Raw genomic sequence first — 20,937 nt, 5'->3', positions numbered from 1 at the left:
AATATATCAGACTGACATTGACTCATGATGTCATGACAGGAAATTAGCTTTCAGATGCATTCCTGCAATTACGGAGCAGAAGCATCAATAATGTATGCTGCATTAATGTATGATGTATGCTGTTCTAAAGATAATACTACACACAGCACAAACCCTTATCTGCCTCAATTTATCACAACAGGCTTCAATGCTCCATCCATCCATTCATCCATTTATCCACAGGCACCAAATGCTTATGCACTTTGTTAAAGAAATCACCATTAGTACAACCAACCTGTATGGTATTTTAAAGGCTGGAAATGTATTATGTCTGCGAGGCACTGGTTTTTCACAAAAGCTTTAAACAATAAATTCCTCTCGCGTTAGTAAGTGGGGAGTACTTCTACAATAAATCGACTTTAATCCCCATCATCTCTTTCACCTTTTTGGAAGGGAAATCTCGTCCCTTCGAACTACTGAGGCTGTGCCTTTGCTGGATTTCAGCAGGTGATGATTTCTCTCCCCTCCTTTTCCAGCAAAAACAAGTTGTCGGCAGAGCTGAGAACAGGTTCAGTGACAGCTGCAGTGCCCTGGGCAATAAACCATGACAGCTGGTATAGGAACTGACCACACACACACACACACACACACACACACACACACCTTGAGGTGTCTATTGTCTGAAGCGTGGAAAAACCGACAACATTCTCAATAGTGCAAAAACAATATTAACTAAATAGCAAATAGCTCTCTTTTAGTTTTAGTGAACACTTCAAGTATATTTACAGCGCTCTAACCTACCATGCACACACTCACATGTTCATGGATGCATCAGGAGAAGGTTGGTTCAGCATCTTGTCAAAGGACACTGACACACAGACTCGAGGAGAACAGGACTGAACCAGTGACCTCCCGATTGGCCAACGATGCGCTCTACCTTTTGAGCCCACGTTAAAGTTGCGGTTTGAGATGATGAGACGATTAACTACATGCTGCACTTGCGCAGTCTGCAATGACTGATTGGCATGTTGTGTACCATCATTTCCTCCATGCTGGCGTCGGCCAGTCACGTAGTCTACATCACAAGCTTTGAGAAGATTCAACACAGAATGATAAATCAAGCTCAAGTTGTTGTGTAATGCAGAGAATTCTGACAAGATTCAAATCTGTGTTTGATGACAATGTAGGATGTGTCAGGCTTGACCTGCTGCATTTTTTCACGCGGTATTATTGCCTCCGAAGAATGCCAAAAATGATCCGCTCCCTCCAAAGTATGCAGGTATTCAAAAAATGATTGCAGGACAAAAGCAACAAGTCTTTCCATGTTACGTGTATTCTCACTAGTGGAAATGTTCTTGCTTAGACAAAAGTTGGTGCCTGGGTACGGCATATACGGAGGGTAGGAAGGGCAGGACATGACGCACATTCGCTCACTGTGAGCTACCTGTGCTATTCAGTCACTGGGCTCTGAGATTAAACAGACCCATAGCTGGCAGAGGCCCGCTGATTATCCAATTCGACTGATTAATACTTTTGCAGTCTCACATACAACTTTGCCAGGTGTGAAAATGAATCCAGAAAAGTTTCCACAAACTTCCAAACCGACAAGCTATGTTATTCTGAACAACCTCCAAGTGCGCAATTTGATAAAGTCTGAAAGAAATGCGTTAATTAAACCCCAACAGAGGTCCGTGCCCATTTGGCACCCAAGTTTCCATGGTAATAATGACAAGCAGTAAAGACACAGTTCACCATACTTAGACATCTACTTCTCAGTCTCCCCGACTGGTTTTCTTCTCATTTTTAGTGCTTGGTTGGCCAACACTGACAGCTCTGACTCATAATCAAAGAAGACTGAGGAGCTGGCCAGCAGCGAGACCACCAGCACACCAAAAGACAGACTCCAAGTACTCCAAGTAATGATCCAGTGGGTCATTCAGAAACATCACAACACATTCATGTGGAAATCAGCAATCAGTTAAACGGGTGACCTCAAATGTATCCATATCAGATTTTAAAAATTACAATTAAATAAGCACCATTAACAGCTACTGCTCAACTCCAATGCAGCGATTGACTTTTTTTTCCTCCACATCTTAGGGAACGACAAAACTAACATTCATTCATCCCTCTGCTGCGTGTGATGTTGTTGTACTTTTCACTTCCTCCTAGGACAGCAATGTTCCAGAAAACATAGAGAAGTGAGCAGTTTTCTTTGAACTCAAGGAGAAGAAGTACAAGAAAAATAGGAAATTTTGTAATAATCTCACCAATAATTCTGAATATTTTACTTGGATGTTTCACTTTTGAATGGGGACAATCTTTGCTCCGTATCTTTAGTTTTATATATGACGAGTTTAGTAACAAACTGAATTTTCTGCTTTTTTCAAAGGTATAAAAAAAAAAAAAAAAAGCACTACATATTCTATTTTAGTCAACATACTTGTTTAAAGGTGTTGGCAATGTGAGAATAGAGGACTGCCTGTCTTTAAAAAAGCCATTGTAGATATGTATGAAAACACACAGGACTCAGTAGCGTGTTTTTTAGAGCAGTGCTAAGCCACAGTGCCCTAGGGAGAACCTGGTTGTCCAGCTGGTTAAACTATGGCAGGCAGGCAGGAAATGAAGCGTGCTGGGCTGAAGAATGCGTAAAGAAATAGCGAGGGAGTTTTGAAAAAGAAAAACAAAAAACTCCAGAATTACCCCGAAATCCCCGTCGCCTTACAGCAAGTGTATAACAAAAAGCTTTAACATTACTAACCAGGATCAGGAACACAGGGGGTCCACTCCTTTGGATTCCTTGTATGTGAAATATTATCCAACATATTATCCGCAATGAAGAGGGGAGAAAGGTTCATTATTTAGATAATCCAGGATTACATCCAAGTGTGTTTGTTTTGTACTCCAGAGTGTGAACTAGTGAGAAGTTTCCTCAGAAAGAAAGCAGAAGAGGCTTTTAGTTAAACTAAAGGAGAAGTGTTCTCTCTCTGTTCACTTCTGTCTGTCTGTCCGCTGGCTCCAGTGAGGTTTCTATTTGTCAGTGTGTGTGCGCGCGCGTGTGTGTGCACGTGTGTGTAGTCTGCTCATTTCCTGCCTGGATGTGCTTTTGGGCTCCAGGCAGGCAGGCTGCTCAGGAACACATGGCCATCCACTGCTCTGCCAGGGGTTCCGCATTCTTTGCTCTCCTACACCCACCCACACACACACACACACACACACACACACACCCTCTCACTCTTACACACACACACACCCTATTAGCTCTCTCAGTGACCCCTTCCAAGCCCCCTGCTGCTGCTGCTGCTCATACTCCAACACACAGACACACCCTCCAGTCCTTTCCAGTCAACCAACCTACCCCCGATCCTACCCTTCACTATGTTATCAACTGGGCCACAATGGAATGACACACACACACACACACACACACACACACACACACACACACACACACACACACACACACACGTTATTGATACTAGTCCAACAATTCTCTCTGTCACAGTTGGTAACTTGGCGCTTTGTGTTACAATTAAAAGAACTAGAAACTGCACTAACTGTTGAATTGAGGTTTCAGTTCTGCTTACTATGCCAACACTCTGAGTAACAGTCAGCCAACAAAAGTTGCTGGAACTAGTGATAGCTATTTTTTTTTAACTTATGTCATGCAAAGGCTGCAACATTTACTTGACGGAAAAATGATCTGTAAGCATTTTAATATTTGTTAACAGGACTTTTCTGAGACCAGCTGTGTGGTTTAGTAATTTCATTTCCTAATGGGCGATCGTGGCTCGAGAGTTGGGAGTTCGCCTTGTAATCGGAAGGTTGACGGTTCGAGCCCCGGCTTGGACAGTCTCTGTCGTTGTGTCCTTGGGCAAGACACTTCACCCGTTGCCTACTGGTGGTGGTCAGAGGGCCCGGTGGCGCCAATGTCCGGCAGCCTCGCCTCTGTCAGTGCGCCCCAGGGTGGCTGTGCCTATAATGTAGCTTGCCATCACCAGTGTGTGAATGTGTGTGTGAATGGGTGGATGACTGGATATGTCAAGCGCTTAGGGACTAGAAAAGCGCCATACAAATAGAGGGTTTTTTACCATTAATTTTTAATCACGTTTTTGTGTCTGACTTTGGCTCACGTGCATATTAAGGTTCTCTGCCATAGCTGTTAACTTATTTTTGATGCTTTTATTTCATCAGCACGGTGGCGCAATACCCAGTATAAAACATGGACCTAGCGTTTTGGGTTGAAGCCAATGCAGAAATACCTTAAGCAGGCATTCGATCTCAATGGACATTTTTAACTCACTTTCTCTTCCATGTTCTTCAATGTTATTTCTCTCTCCAACAACGTAGGTTACAATTATATTAGCATGACCTATTATGCAAATTAGGCGATGATGTCAGTTAGCGACTTCTAGCGACTTTTCGGTCAGCCAATAGTCATTTTTCTTACTGAGGAGTTGGCAACACTGCGTGAGGCTCCTGACTACGGCAGCCGTAATGCTCTGGCAATCCATCAAGCGATGCGCCTTCATAGCTTACCAAAGTGGTACTAAAACATTTTTTGACAGATTTCTATGCGCAGTGTACCACATAAAATCGGTTCGAGGTCAGAATTCATACATAAGGCACACTGTCGATGCTTGAGAAAATTAAAGGATTTTAAGTGTGCCTTATAGTGTGTAAAATACGTTATACAGAAGATATATATCGTTACCGCACGTGCTTCAAATGATATGGATTTTAGGCCGTATCGCCCAGCCCTACTTGTCACATCCATTTCTTTTTTTTCTTTTTTTTTGGTGACGGCAGAAATGGTCAGAGGATGGAAGATGGGCTTTTGAGTGGAATCCTTACAGTTTTCATCCAACTCTGAAATGTTCTCACATCGTAAATAATCATTAAAACTACAGGGAATTGCTTGGAAAACTACAGACTGATGCCAGAGGTGCAAGAAACATATGAATGTATGATCCCATTTAAGTGCTGTGATTGTGAGTATGTTTAGCCTAGTCTAAGAGATAAAGCAATCAACCAAAAGTTGAACTTTTTTTGTTTTGTTTTGGGTTTTTTGGAGGGGTTAGATATTTCTGTCCTCTCCTTTTCATTTCTGGCATGTGTTGCTTCTGTTTCAGTCCAACTATAACAGCAGAGGGAAAGGTAAACATGGAGCGAAGGCTCGGCCTCCAGCAACTGCTGTTACAGCTTTTTCTATTACCATCAGTTCCAGTGTTTAAACAGGTGCAACGGCTCTGTGTAAAGAACTGCAATTTATTTTGGCAGTTTGGCTGCTCTAAAGACGAGGAGGACTTGACATTTTTATATGATATGGCCTTATTAAATCACAAATGTTACTGATGAATCTCCGCCCAGATATAAAACCTAATCTCTCACTGAAGGACTACTGGCAAGCTTTCTTTCTTATATTTGGCTCTGTACTTAGGTCAGAATAGACTCAAAATGATTTTTCAGCACTTTCCCATTTGATTTCACATAATGCCCATTATGGATGTACATTACTATAATATGTGTTACACACATGAGCAACTCCCTGCCAAAGAGCAGCAATTTAGAACTGTACAATATTGATAGATATCCGAGTGGAAAATCAGAAATCCTTGTGTCCGGGCACGACAACACAACAACCATTCCACAGATAAAACAGAAAAAACATATTAGCATCTACAGAGCTGTAACTGCATGAGCAGGGGGCTTGGAAAAAGGAATCTGCTCTGTGTTGTTTAACATAGAATTACAAGCACGATATACAAGTATGTGTCTTTGTGTGTGCACATATACACAAACGATTCCTTTACATATCAGTAGGCGCCATCTTTTCATAAATCACAGCTCTGCCATTTCCATTTTCTAGCGTAAAGATGGAGGCGCATATATACAGACATCTTGGCGGCAGTCATATGGAGTGCGGATGTGTAATATCTAATCCCACCTTATCTCCCCTAGACTGATCGTCACCTTGTCTCACCCCATCATATTGTTTTTCTCTTCTGTGAGTGATACATACCAGCACCTTGCCAGGTACATGTGCTCCTTGACGAAGACCGATCCTGAGAGCAGGATGTACCAACAGGTAGCAATGGTGTCTGGGCTGCAAGAGAGAGAAAGAGCACGTGTCAAACCCAGTGGAAATGGTTTAGTATTGAAGGCTGACGTGTACACCATGTGAACCTTCAACATCATTTCAGAGCTTTTGTTACATTCACGAATACAAATTAATTAAATTGGTGCGTTTTGAAGGTAAGTGGATTGGTTTTCCCTGGACTCTTCAAATGGGCTTGGCAGTTTTTGGTTTTTACTTTGGTTTTCTAAGTTCTTCAGTTAAGGGCAGAGGCTCGTTCAGTACATGAAGTACTTCACGGAGTTGTGCCAGAAGAGCATAAAGTCTGAAGGTTTTTAAACCTCCGGCAATACTTGTAGAATTTGAATGACCTGTTTCAGCTTGTGGCCTTCACTGGGGTTGTTATAAGACATCACAGAAAGCATTTAAATAGCATAGAGAGTAGGACAAAAATATAAACTTCATATGTATCCTATAGAAAGGAGAAGCTTTAAAAAAAAAAATTGAAAAAAAAAGAGAGATCTCAAATTAAAAGTCTACAATTTTGGAGATTTGCCTCTTCAAAAAAAAAAAAAGTATAAAAGCTATTTCAATGGGGAATAATTCTAATGCAGACATCATATGACAAGTCATCAGTCATGTTGGCTAAACAGTGAAGAACCAAGGCTGTCCTGCACAAGCTTGTACAGTTTTGCTAATTTTTATGAAAGGGTGAGCTAAGACAACTTGTATATTTATGGCTAAAAATAAAAAATTTGAAGTCATGACACTTGAGGAACTTTTCCCCCCGCAAGGCTTTGAAAACTGCAGGAGTGTTGTCTACAGAACTCAAGAGTGAGAGCATATAAAGCACAGTTGCACTTTGAATGCTAAACGCTGAATTGTGCATTAGCATCAATGTATTCTTAGGAAGTCAAGTGTTATAGAATCATAATAATGTGGCATGGCTGTGAGATGGAGATAATCCATTAACATCAGGACTGGCAAGTCTGACAATCGTGTCTGCCATTTACAAAAGCTGCAATATAGAGTTATTTCACCTAAAAATAAACACATCTCAAATATGTGCTGTGTGACTTTCCATGCTGTTCCACGCACACTGTATATATGATATCCAATAACGCCAAACACAAGACTAATTAACTCCGCAATAACGGGGTGCTCGTGTCAGCAGCAAGCGTAGATGCAGTCATAGATGAAGAGGGGAGTCAGGGGATAAAACACAGTATCTGTGCCTGTGGGTGTGAATATGAAAGAAGAGAGTAGAAAAAAACAGAGAGAGAGAAAGCACTGTTTGAAGAGTGCAGATGAAAAGATGCCCCACTGAGTGAAGAATTATAAAAACATAAAACACACGACAGTCTGATGTACGATATACATTTAAAACAAGAATTTCTGCAAATGTCTTTGATTATATTTATTTATAACATTTTAATTAGACATTTTTCATCTGCAAGTGGTGACTATGGAAAATTAATAAGCTGGAGTTTATATTCAAAAAAGAAAACTGCTATAAAAAAGTAATTTATACAGAAAACTCAGCTTAACAAAAAAAAAATGGTTAGATAAAAATTGCAGGCTGGCTAGACTGAAAAAACAAAACAAACAAACCTCAATGATAAAATAATTTTTAAATGTCCTACTCTGTGGCCCAAAATTTGTTTACATAATAAGAGCATGGATCATGTGTTCACTGTAAAGCACCTTGGTACAAATGCATGCAGTCAGGTTTTCAGCATTAATTAGCCAAACTTATCATGTCAGCTTCTGTCTGAATCAAGCAAATTTAGATATGAGCAACACCAACCAATGTGTGATCACTTTCAGTTTTAAGCAGATTACACACATCCCCTGGTGGAAGGCAACTTGTCTCCAAACAACTGTGATCAGACTTGACTGGCTACAATCAGTTTCAGACAGGTTGCTGAAGTTTGCAAATAAATGCTGCTTAATTTCTAAATGCAGACAGACTGCCAACACATTGTAGCTATTGTGGGTCAGTCAGTGATAATTTTTCTTTTTATTTTTAAGTTCTTTTTTGTTGTTACTACACCCCCCCCCCCCCCCCCCTTTATAATGTTTAAAGAAAAACAATAAAAAGAAAGTATCAAAAAAATAATAATTGCACATCTGCAATGTGTGTGTTTGCAATTGGACACTCGACGCAACTGGTTGCCAACTGATTGCCAACTGATTGTATTCTACTTATATTAATATGCAAAAGTCAAGGTTGGCAAGCAATTTTGCAGTGAAATTCCCACCCTGCAGCAAATCATTATGGCTCTGATTCATATATATGAGGTTAGAAGGCAATTCTCATGTTCTCATATTATCAGAAACAGACTGCATGCAATTGCCAACTTGACTCCATTCAATGTTATATTGATAACACAATAACTCTGTCTTGTTGCAGTTTTAGGGCCATCTTGTTGTCTTCAAAGCCACTTTGAAGACAGCGATTGGCTGTCAGAGACCTGCTCCCTGTCTCTGAAGCAACCATTTCAAAAGCAACAAGACTGCAAGTTAATTGAACACGTTTGCAATAATTCTGGCCATGCCACCGTTTCCCCTACTGTAACTGTTGCATTAGTCTTTCTGAACAGCCTTGGATTCAACTTTCACTTGAATCTGCACAGGGCCAGAAAATTATTATGGATCTGCTTTTATGCGTTTTCTTTTTATCTTTGTGCAGCTCATAGTCTTCATGAGCCTCACTATTTCCCCAACACAAGCTTGGGGAGATCTGGTACATTTGATGCATTTTGTGTAACTGGAGCGGATCTCTTTGTACTACAGAGGAAGCAAGAATGGCCAATGCGGTAGAAAAAAAAAAACAAGGAGAGAGTGTGACACAGAAGCTTAGAAAACAACAGTGGTTCATATTGTTTGCTTTATTTCATGGTAAATTGAGTTTTGTCCCCTGAAGAAACCTCGAGCATTTTTAATAATTTTCTGGCCCCGTTGATTTAATTCGAGAGACAATCGGCAAATTGGACAAAAAGAATCATTTGGTGTGTGTGTGTGTGTGTGTGTGTGTGTGTGTGTGTGTGTGTGTGTGTGTGTGTGTGTGTGTGTAAGTAACAGAAGACTAATTGGACATGGTCTGGGTTAAGGCACTTATGACAAGCCTCTGGTAGAGAGGCAATGGAGTGTATCAGAGAGAGAGTGTTTTGTGTATTTATTTGGTGCTAAATGAAACCACAGGGTGCTTAATGTGATTCCGGTGAGCATGAAAATACATTAATAACAGGTGAAGGTTAGCCCTCATCCTTTCATTTGTCTCTGTACTCCCTCCATCTTTCACACTTCCTCTACATTCCTCTCCTGCTTTGCACTCATTCACTCCTGCCTTCAATTCATTTGTCATCTCCCTTCCCTCTTGACATTGCTATCCCTTCCTCCTTCTTAGCATATTTACCTCTTGTTTTCTTGCCTTCTCGGCATGCACTCCTCAAATTTTAATATAACTCCTTAAAGCTTTTTGTTTACTCTTTGCTACTCCCTCCTCTTCTCATCACCTCTGTTCATTACGCTGTGAACTCTGTCCTCATTTAATCATCCTGTTACCTCTGCTTTCACGAGCCTCTTGTTCATCTCATTTGTTTTCTCTCCTCCTACTTCTCCAGCTTTCCCATAAATCCACCTTGTATATGATGCTCAAGTTGTATTAACCATCAGCCTCAACCACTGCAGTATTTATTTCTACACAACGCCATGACAGGAAATAAAAAATGTTTAAAAAAAAAATGAAAGAGGGCAGGCTGTCGGCGATTGGTGTTTTAAATCTGGATAATAAAAAACTAGAAAAAAGGAGGAGAAGCATTTAGCTTTTCGTCATATAATGTTTATGTGCTGTGCTAATGGGCCCCAGTGCACCTGTTTAAAGGAACTGTTATTCTAGGCCAGTGGTTTTCAGCAGTTGAACCAAAACCTTGAAACTGAGATGTGCAAACACTGCCTACCACTACCAGCATCTTTACACTGAAAAACCTTTTTCTGAGTAGCCATGAAGTGTAAATGTTAAGTATTCTATAAATGTGAAACACAGTAGAAGACAATCACATAGAAGAGTGCATGAACTCAGCAGATCATAGCTCTTGATAGTCACGTGAGAGCAAAGATGGAGAGGTAAACAACAGCATTTCCTGATAAGAGCGAGAATATGTACTTACTAGAACAGGATGTGGTTAGCCTCATGTTTTTCATACCTGGCAGACGTGCACATCGACCTGAGAGAGAAAGAAACAGGTGTAAACATTTTCTCAATTTAAAACCTCAGCTTAGACTTTTCTGGCTCTTCCAATCCATCGTTGCATCCACACGTATTTCTCAGGCAGCAACAAGTTCCCAGATTTCCGGCACAATTACTACTGGCTGCCAGCGTAAAATGTTAAGGTGACCCACTTCTCTAAAGCACAACTCTGCACCTGGTCAGTGAAACTTGGTGTTTATACATTCAAGTCACATATGCCTTATCTTGAAAACTGGATAGTCTCTTAGATGGCTATGTGAGTCTCTGCATGTCCCTGAAACTCACACACTTACAAGCTGCCCCAGAAAGTGGTTTTAACCACAGTCAACCTAAAATCCCTAGAAGGGAAATGAAATTATTTTTAATCTTTTTTTCTTAAAGTTTGGGATTTTCTTTTACTTTAGCATAACAGACATTTATCAGGATCAACTGCTCAATTTCTGTCAATTAACAAAGATCTAGAGCCTTTTAAATTACATGGGCCGATCGTGTGGGTTCGTGGATGTCTTCCTCTTCAAAGGACCATCGTGAATTAGGTTAAGGAGTTGAGGAATCAGAATCACTTTTCAATGCACTTCCTGCTTAACCTGTATCAAACTAGCAAGAAAAACATTTAAGCTTGTTTGGTATCAGTAAAGGAAGCTTGACTTGAAGTTGGTATGAAAGGTGGCCAGGATGGGGAAAACCCATCTTGGGAAAAAAAAAAAAAAAAGACATTTGCAGAAACAATGTGTAAAAACCTGTTTTAACAATTCAATGCAACTGACGTAAAACGTAGGGCTAAAGCCTACTATTAAGGTAATGTTATATTCTGAAACTGGGACTGGCTCCTCACCTGTCAGCGTTGAGTGAAACTTGATGTTATTTATTTAAGTTTGGAGGTAAAATGGAAGTGGCTCACCTTAGCTGGTGTTCTCTAAGGTGTGAGAGAACATCCATGTGGTACAGGTGGCAGTAGATGGTATGCAGGTCCTGGAAATGATGTAAATGAAACCATTACTGAGGATTATCTCACATTTCCACATACACGAGAGTTAAAAACTATTTCCGCAGACTATGACGTGGCACGTGCGATCTAGTGACAAAAAAGTTTGTACTGTACTTTCAAACGATTTACAGTGTATTAAAGAACAAGTCTGTGTAAACTGCAAACTGCAGGGACGGTGCTTGAGAATCGAAAGCTTTTTAAAAGATTAGCTCATTGTTTAGAGTGAGTATAAATGGTGTAAATCACATCTAGTGCTGTGATTTGACGGAAGCCACTTGAACTACGCCAAACGCTGTCCGTCAAACTGACGCTCTGCAACCAAACAGACAGGCGTAATACTTGTGTTTGCACATGACAGCACTGAGACACCCAGATATATCTTACCACAGCCTAAAAATAGAACTCCATCAGACCAGCTGACAAAACATTAAGTGTGTGTGTGTGTGTGTGTGTGTGTGTGTGTGTGTGTGTGTGTGTGTGTGTGTGTGTGTGTGTGTGTGTGTGTGTGTGTGTGTGTGTGTAGGAGCAGCTTCTGTGGGTCAGGACACAGTTTTCTGGTTAGATACACATAGATATAGATATACTTCTATTCAGAACCCTGAATAGAAATCTATGGAAGAGTTATGCAACGGCAGAGGTGAGTAAGATTTCAGCTGTATTCTGACAGACATACAGGCTTGTAAATAGTAAAAAAAAAATGCACATAAGTGTACTTATTGCACTTCCTGACTTCCTTTTATCCAAAACATCAATTAGCATGGAATTTGCTTGCTGCTCCGGGTGGGTTAGCAAAATGAGCAGAGATGTTGATGATGTTTGGACTGACGCTTTGAATAAACCTGTAATGTTGTACAACTTTATTAGTAGAAGTAGAAGTACAGGGGGAAAATGCCTAAAGCTTATTTTCAGCAACATTTCCACACTCAGTTGAATTCTGTTCCTTTCAATTCTATTGTATTTATATAGCGTAGGTAAAGGCCCTACAATAATACCCCAACAACCAGAGGTCCCCCTATGGTGACAGTGGGAAGGAAAAACTCCCCTTTAACAAAAGACATACAGTGGAAGAAAGGCAGCTTTTTACTCATTTTATCAGGTTTGACTGCAGATTTTATGTCCACGTGACATTAAATGAAAAAAAGGTTTTATCCCAATCGTTTGGTTGGTCTTGTTGGCCTAAATCCCAAATGGCTCCTGAGTCATTGGTAGTCGCCAGTACCAAGACAATTCCTGGCAGCATGAATGCTTCGACAAGGACTTTGTGTACAAGCATCTCTAAATTTCTCCACTAAACATTAGGCCACACAAAAACAGTGTAAAATGATAGCTCACTGCCACCTCAGGGCAAAGCTAAAACACAGCTGCAGTTCAGTGAGGATACTCACACACAAAAAAACCGGGACAGCTTCAAAGCCCCAATCTAATCTACAGTAATAATTTAACAGGTCAACAGAGAACAAAAAACGAATGCACTGTTTTGTCTCACTCCTGTTTTTTTTCTCTCCAGTCAGCGATGTTCTGTGAAGCAAAACTTTTATGCATGCATCTTAAAGTAAATCCTCTCCAAAATAAATGCAGATATTATGATATTTTACAATGTAAAAATCGCACGATGAACACTGAAAGGTGTTTATGTTACATCAAATAGTGACGACACTGTAAATCTGAGCAGACTGAACATTACAGTTTTGTGAGCAGATTAACAGACAGTGCTGAATCATCATAGTAACAACACAACAGAGACAAAGACCAAAAGCGGAAGGAGTATAGTTCTTTTGAAAGAATACTGTAGTCTCTGGTGTGTGCCGGTAAATTGAGTCAAGCAGTGGGAGCCAGCGGAAGCACGGAACAACACTGGGGAATGGGGAGGCTTCAATGCGATGGGCCAAAACACTGCTGATGTGTTGTTAGCTCGGTCTATCACAGGAAGGAAGGAAGGAAGGTCTGGGTGAAAGAGATGGAAGAGGAGAGAGAAAGCGAGCAAAAGGAGAGAGGGAGGGAGGGAGGGAGGGAGAGAAGGGGAGCCAGACAAAAGGAAAAGACCAGCAGAGGAAGGCTGAAACAAGAGGGGGGGCAGAAGTTCTGAGACGAGAGGTTATGTGATAAACTGTATCAGGTGAATCCCTGTCTGCAAGCTTTGTCCCATGCACGTTCTGAATTATTGCAGTAAAAACCATTCAATAACTTGTCACCAGTAATGTCTGAAATAAATATAATACAATCTGCTTCCTCTACTGCTTACTGTGTGAATGCCTGACATCTGGAAATGTCTCAAGGTTGTTAGGAGACCCCTGCCTAACCTGGGGCAATCCAAGGGCTTAAATCGGGTACCTACATTTGATCCATAATATGATGTCATCAAATCATGTTGAATTCTCTCAGGGTGGTTTTAGCAACATCAGACAGACGAACCTGGCAGAATACATCCTCCAGCCAAATGACCTTCAGATAAGAGTTGCCCAGTTCTGCAACACCCATCCATTAAATATGATATATATTTTACATTTTGGTAAAAAAAAAAAAAAAAAAAAAAAAAGTAGACCCACCAGTTGCATGTTTGCCAGTTTGGCTATCACTGGTTGATTAACTGTGCTTAAAATACTCATGGGTCAAAACCTGGCATTCACAATCTCCCCTGAGGAGAAACACAGTTATCTCCGTCTGAGAGGAAAATTGTGATGGACAGAGGGCTTGACCTGGAAAGCCATTTACAGGGAGAGTTGAAACCTCCATTTACTGAGAGACAGTGAGCGGACAGCAGACATGGAAAAGCCTAGATCACAGCAGTGAGAAAGTGGAACTGTATTGACTTCAAATCACAGTTAACTGGGTTAGTGAGCACAACAAACTGCTGCAGTAAGCACTGCTGTCATGCTGCTGAGCATGCGTGTGTGTACGTACAGCAGGAGTGTGTATGTTAGGACATACAGCCCTGAGGCGCTAGCTACGAGCCAAGCCTCAATACCCACCTCACCCCTGCTTGATAATGACTTCCTCGGTTACGCCTTAATACCATTAAATGCATAATAATGTGCCCTGCATATTAATTTGGGAATATTTTTGCTATTGCAGAAGAACCCACCCAGATGATAGCAGATTTCTTTGAAGTCTTCCTCCACTTCAAAACATTTTTTTAAAGTGTTATACATAAGTTCTACTGAAAGGATTTTCCCCCATTTATCTGTAAGGAAGGGAAAAGTACAAAAAAGTATTTTTATATATAATGGATAGCGTTTGGTAGATTTTACAAGGTAAGATAAGAAGCTGAATTAAATTCAAAGATGTGTAAACTTTGTGGAAGCTGTTAGATTTTCTTCTTAGTCTTACTAAATGCTGGTAGAATCCCAGAGACAAAGGCTTACAGCTCAGCAAAATGTAGTCCCTGGGTCATCGGAAGATTCGGTTAAATCCATCGAAACTCCGTAATGATAAATGCGCTGGGTTAGTTTTCTGTTGTAAAGCTCATCTGGACACCTCGCATTTATTTACAAACAGCCTTATTACACTGGACACTGAGTCTTCTACTACTACTAGTAATACTCACAGCCATGAAACTAAATGCCCTTGATTCATTCATGATTGTATTGATTAGTGTAAACCAGGTCATCAATAGACCCAGAAAGATAGATAGAATGCATCCGCATGTCTGAGGATGCGATCTCCGCTTTGCAGTTTTAGCCTGTGGACTCCCAGAGACACAAAAGTGATGCGATTACTGGCAATCTCTCTCCATGCTCTCAGTATGCACTAGGGTTGCAAAGGGGCGGAAAATTTCCGGTAAATTTCCGAAAAGTTTCCGGTAAATTTCTATGGTAAATTAAGCTTGGGAATTTTGGAAATATTCCATATTGGAAACTGTCCATGGAAATAATGGGAATTATGGAAATTAATGGGAATTTAGGAGAACTAACTGGGAATATATTATTTCCAAGCATAAATATAAACAGAAATCATAAGAAAACCTCCATGCAAAATGTTTTCAACAGATATTTAAACAGATTTATTTGTAAGTACAGTAGAATAGAACACGTTTCAATAACTTGTTTCATGGATGAATAAAAACAGAAATGTTGAGTTCAATATTACCATCCCCTAACCCCGCTCATTCAAAAATGCCCCCTGTCCAAAAATCTCCACAAAGTCCCATTCAAAAGGTTAAATGAAAAATGCCACTTATCCTCCAAAACGTCCCATTAAACATTCAAATCTTCCTTCAAGCAATCCTCTTTTCTCATTTTTGCTCAGTCAATAGACTCTTCCTGGACCTCATCATCATCCAACAACATGTCCACTTCCTCAGCATCCAACTCTGAGTCTTCCTCTTCAGTGTCACTTTCCAGCTTTGTTGAGGATGGCTCTGTGTCAGGCTCAAAGAGCCGTAGGTTTGCCCGAATGCCGACCAGCTTTTCCACTCTCACATTTGTGAGCCTGTTGCGAACCTTTGTGTGGGTGTTCCCAAACAGTGACCAGTTGCGCTCGGAGGCGGCTGATGATGGTGGGATTTGGAGGAGGATGGAGGCTACAGGTGCAAGGGCCTCAGATTCACATAGTCCCTTCCACCAGGTGGCTGCAGATATGTGCTGGCATGACTGCCATATTCCATCCCCTTTCCAAAGGCCTTGCTTTGTTCGATACTTTGCCAAACTGCCTAGAACTTTGCCTTTATCGAGACCCAGGTGGTCAGACATGGCTGTAATGACCGCATAGGCACCGTTGATCTCTTCCCCGGAAAGTATGCCCTTGTCATATTTGGGGTCCAGCATGTATGCTGCTGCATGCACTGGCTTCATGCAGAACTCCCTCCGCTGTTCCAATGACTTGACCACAGCCGTTTCCTCTGCTTTCAGTAGTAGGGAAGTGGGCAGAATTGTCTGGATTTCTTCTTTGAGTTCTGCAAAAAGGCACTGGACATCTGACAAGATGGCACCATCCCCCTCTATCTTCGCTATTGCTGCTGCAATAGGTTTGAGGATTTTCTGACTGCTAGATACTCTTTCCCAGAACACATCATCCAAGATGACCTTCTTGATGTCACTGTCGATGCCTACAGACTGGGATATGGCCATCTCTTGCAGAGACTCCTTTCCCTCCAGAAGGCTGTCAAACATGATAACAACACCACCCCATCGCGTTATGCTGGGAAGCTTCAGTGTAGTACTCTTGTTCTTTTCCTTTTGCTTTGACAGAAATGTAGCGGAAGTTACTTGTTTGCCTTTAACATATTTCAGAACTTGCTTCACTCTCTTATTCAGAGTGTCCATTGTTTTTAGTGCCATTATGTCTTTTAGGAGAAGGTTTAGTGTATGGGCTGCACAGCCAATAGTAGTTATATGAGGGTAGGTCTCCTCCACATGTGCCCAGGCAACCTTCATGTTGGCTGCATTGTCAGTGACCAGTGCAAAAACCTTATCTGGTCCAAGGTCATTGATGATCACTTTTAGCTCATCTGCAATGTATTGGCCTGTGTGTCTGTTTTCCTTTATGTCTACACTCTTGTAGAACACAGGCTGAGGAGTGGTGATTATGTAGTTAATAATTCCTTGTCCCCTGATATTGGACCATCCATCAGAGATGACTGAAATACAGTCAGCTTGGTCAATGGTCTGTTTCACCTTTGCTTGAACTCGACTGAACTCTTCATCCAGTAGATGAGTAGACAATGCATGTCTGGTTGGGGGAATGTATGCTGGTCGGAGAACATTCAAAAATCTCTTCCAGTACACATTGGATGTCAGCATCAGGGGTGAGCCAGTTGCATAGATTGCACGAGCGAAACACTCATCTGCGTTTTTCTGGCTAGTGTCATCCATAAAATCAAAGAATCCTCTGATGCCAGAGGGACCAGGAGCTGATGAGTGGGTATCTGACTCTGATACAGCTGAAACAGATTCATTTTCCCCTTGAGTGGAACTCCTGGCTGCTGCATGTGTTGGGCCTTGAGGAATTTTTTTGCACTTTGCAATGTGCTGCTGCATTTTTGTGGCATTCTTCACGTACGTCTTATCACAATACTTACACATATATACAGATTTCCCTTGTACATTAGCTGGTGTAAAATGTCTCCACACATCAGATAGCGCACGTGGCATTTTTCTGTAAAATAAAACAAGAGCTTGTAAAAATGCTAATGCAATGCAAGAGATCGTAATAATACAATTGCAATATGATAATAAACAGATATAAATAGTAAGGCTAGCTAAACAACTGGAATGATCTTCAAAACAAAACAACCAAATGAGGAAGCTAGCATCTTCTTTATGTTATACTAGCTATGGCTTATTTAGCATCTAACAGATGCTAGCATTTTATTTAGCATCTAACAGATGCTAGCATTTTATTTAGCATCTGATTAGATGCTAGCATTTTATTTAGCATCTGATCAGATGCTAGCATTTTATTTAGCATCTTATCAGATGCTAGCATTTTATTTAGCATCTTATCAGATTGCTATCTACCAGATTAATACATTTTATGTGATATTCACAATTTAAACATTTAATGAATATATTTTCCCATAATATCATCAAAACTTACCTCACTTGTTAAGTCCACAGGCTCAAATGTGTGCCTTTAATACTCTTTGTCCTTCAGGCTCAAAAGTGTGGTCCATGTGTACATGTGATGGAGGCATGCACAGTGCCAGTAGGTGGTCTCAATAGCCATGCAGCAAGCTTGTGCTCTGTACATGTGATTAAGGAATGGCATGGATATTCAAGTGTATTTGAATTGCATTTGTTTGTTTTTGTCAATATTATGCTAAAATATACTTTCCTCAACTATATTTAAGTTCCCTAAGAAGAGCCAACCTTCAATTTTGAAAATTCCCACTTTATTCCCATAAATTCCCGTTAATTCCCGTTTATTCCCATAAATTCCCGTTAATTCCCGTTAATTCCCATGGAAAGATTCCATCTTTGAAAATTCCGGGAATTTTGCAACCCTAGTATGCACATACACTGCATTCCTCTGAACTCAGGCTATGATGTGCCTGAACAACAAAAACAAAAAACAACAATCGCTCAATTTTAAATCTATGGTCGCAGCAGATGGCTGCTCCTCCCTGAGCTTGGTTCTGCCAGAGGTTTCTTCCTGTTTAAGTTTTTCCTTCCCTCAGTCGCAAAGCGCTTTATCAACAAGTGTTGTTTGATTTTTGGCATTTTCTCTGTAATATTGTAGGGCCTTCACCTTACAATCTAAAGCACCTTAAGGCAACTGCTGCTGTGATTTGGGAACATAGTAATAAAACCAAATTCAACTGAACATTCAAAACGATTTTAAAAAAAAGCCCCTTTGAAAAAAAATCTTGTTTAATATGGAAAAGATTCAAGTTCAGCCCACAGCGATTGTTCTAATAATATTGGCTTTTCCTTACCAGTTTTCACATGCAACCCTCAAAGCTATATCCCACGTGGCTTGTAGCTTTGCTGTTTTTGCCGTGTCCTCCCACATGACACCACAGGGCAGCGGTGCAAACCTCATCAGTGACTTCTGACCTCTGTCCTGGCCTCCCTAGAGGCTCCTACAGTGTGGCCTGATGACCCCATCTGTGATTAAGACATCGCCATCTCAGCGGAAACATCCATTAACTCATCCCCAGCTGAGACTGCAGTCTTTCATTCAAACCTGCCTGACGTAGTCAAAATAAGACGCTGGAAAACACGGAAACCATCCGAGTTCCTCTGGATTATACACCATCTGAATTACGTGACAGGCTCAAATCACTTTTTTAATCAAAACGATGCTATGATTATACATGTGTTGTCTAATATTCCCATTCATTCATGTTCCATAATCTCCACCGTCTCACTACATTTACCGACCACCTTGCCCACGTCTACATGTCTAAATGCATCGAGTTGCTTTTGTGTGATTGGCTGATTTAACATTTGTGTTTAAAAGCAGCTGAACAGGTCCAACTAAACACTAGTATTAGTATTAGAGGTTCAGAGGAATGATTTTAATGCACAGCTGTAATGGGAAGTCCATTTTCCATATTTTATTTGACACTTTGCATGCCTTCAAAGCACTTATTAAGAAGCAGTTTTTCAAAGATACTAAAAATCCACTCTTTGATGATGCAAGCTCTCCAACTGGCTGCAGAAATGAGCAGCTGTATGACTTTTAAACTAACAATAGGACAAATAGAGCTGACCCACAGAGCTAATCACTGATGCACGGCACTCTGCACTTGACCTGCTTGTGTAAGGGTGTGCACAGACGTGTTTCAATCAGGCATCTACAGTGCTGCTGCTGCCACCTTCTGGCAGAACGCCTCAGCACTGACTAGACTTGGTTCAACAGATACTGCACATCTCCCCAGATTGAAACTAGTCTGAGAAGGATTAGTTAGATCCTCCCAGATGTCAAAAGAGCCGTTTGATGTTAATGAAGATGTTGCTTGATTATTTCATTATATTACAGCAGTAGAGAATAAGTGAAACCAGCTTGTTCCAGGCCATGATGTTATGTGTAACGCCGACATAGATAGACCCCGACTATCTGCTCAAATCTTTTGAGGCTATTTAAACCACACATTACAGTGACAGTAGGTATTTGTAACCCAGACAGGAAATTAACATTTTGACATGCGGCTGAATAAAGTATGTCTCACATATGAACAAGCTGCGACAGAACTGGAGCCAGTCATACAAAAGCAAGTTGTTGCAGGACTCTGCAGAGGCCCTGTGGTGTCCAACCCACCACGTTTCTCCTGTCTTATCAACAGATGGCCCATTAACACAGAATCCATTATATGCATTCACTCCCACGCGGCAAAGAAAATGCAGGCAATATAGGAAAGAAAAAAAAGAAGCTTCAGACTCTTTCCTGATGAGGCGTGTTTTATATGCCTAAAGCTGAAAAAAAAAAAACTGATAACATGCAAAGTAGCTGGTGTGACCGTGTGGGGGTAAGTAAACTATTCCAAACATTTTTCTGAGGTTAAGATTCTTTCGCTAAATGTCACTTTTCAGGGGGAAGCGGGTCTTTGCTCCCAGCAGCGGCTGCCTCTGTAAAGGATTCAATCAGCCACCAGCCCACCCTCGCCTCCGCCAGAATGTACAGTATGCCGGTCGCGTCTGTCACCGACACAGAGAGGATGGTGTAGACGATACAACGCTTCCATTCAAGCTGCAAGAACAAACAGCTTAGCTAACTTTGTGCATTCAAAACCAGCCCTGAGCATTTACATTACACAGAACTCCCCAAGACTCTGTGTCAACACTGCGCCCAGATAAGGCAAAACAGTTAGAAACTAGGAGCACAAAGACGTTAGTGGGGAGTGGAATTTAATTTAATTTTTTTACATGTTTCAACACTTGAAACGGGTCAAGTCTAGTGTTCAAACAGAAGTACTCAATTTCAGTGACAGCCTTAGCAGAATTGTCAGGAGCTGCATGAGATGGTCGTTTCATGCAAGTGCTCTCCTGTAAGCTACCGTGCAATCCAAAAGCCTTGAGCTACCCATCATTTCTCTATATTTTGCCAGGAAAATGGGAAATAAGTCCAGTAATTTATTGCCTATTGTTTTGTTCACTGTCAGAAATTTCCTACTTGCACCAAAAGAGCAGCTCCCATTCACTGTCAGTGCTGTTCTTGTGTAATTTGGATACCTCAGCTTCCCCCCATTTCCCTTCCTAAAGA

General features: G+C 41.0%; 2 protein-coding genes across 3 annotated transcripts in view; both read right to left on the bottom strand.

Annotated features, from left to right (window-relative positions):
• rapgef6 (Rap guanine nucleotide exchange factor (GEF) 6) overlaps positions 1 to 20,937 on the bottom strand; it is a 142,908-nt gene that overhangs the window by 91,923 nt on the left and 30,048 nt on the right. Inside the window, exons 2-4 of one of the 2 annotated variants that reach the window (XM_085421096.1) lie at positions 11,209 to 11,279; positions 10,228 to 10,284; positions 6,002 to 6,085 (exon numbers count right to left, since the gene is read on the bottom strand). In XM_085421096.1, coding sequence (XP_085277222.1) covers positions 6,002 to 6,085; positions 10,228 to 10,284; positions 11,209 to 11,279 — 212 coding nt within the window. Of the gene's footprint in view, positions 1 to 2,740; positions 3,105 to 6,001; positions 6,086 to 10,227; positions 10,285 to 11,208; positions 11,280 to 20,937 lie in introns of those variants that run through there. The other variant, XM_085421097.1, reaches the window with a different exon arrangement.
• LOC146660998 (uncharacterized) lies at positions 14,993 to 18,496 on the bottom strand. The gene is made up of 2 exons (XM_085421093.1): positions 17,830 to 18,496; positions 14,993 to 17,388 (listed from the first exon to the last, which is right to left on the bottom strand). The coding sequence occupies exon 2, from the start codon at positions 17,382 to 17,384 to the stop codon at positions 15,537 to 15,539; it is 1,848 nt and encodes a 615-aa protein (XP_085277219.1). The 5' UTR covers positions 17,385 to 17,388; positions 17,830 to 18,496; the 3' UTR covers positions 14,993 to 15,536.

This window comes from Rhamphochromis longiceps, linkage group LG10 (assembly GCF_057381845.1).
Source record: "Rhamphochromis longiceps isolate RC_006_pf linkage group LG10, R_longiceps_female_GT1.1, whole genome shotgun sequence".
NCBI classification, from domain to species: domain Eukaryota; kingdom Metazoa; phylum Chordata; class Actinopteri; order Cichliformes; family Cichlidae; genus Rhamphochromis; species Rhamphochromis longiceps.
This window is presented reverse-complemented; position numbering and strand designations above follow the sequence as displayed.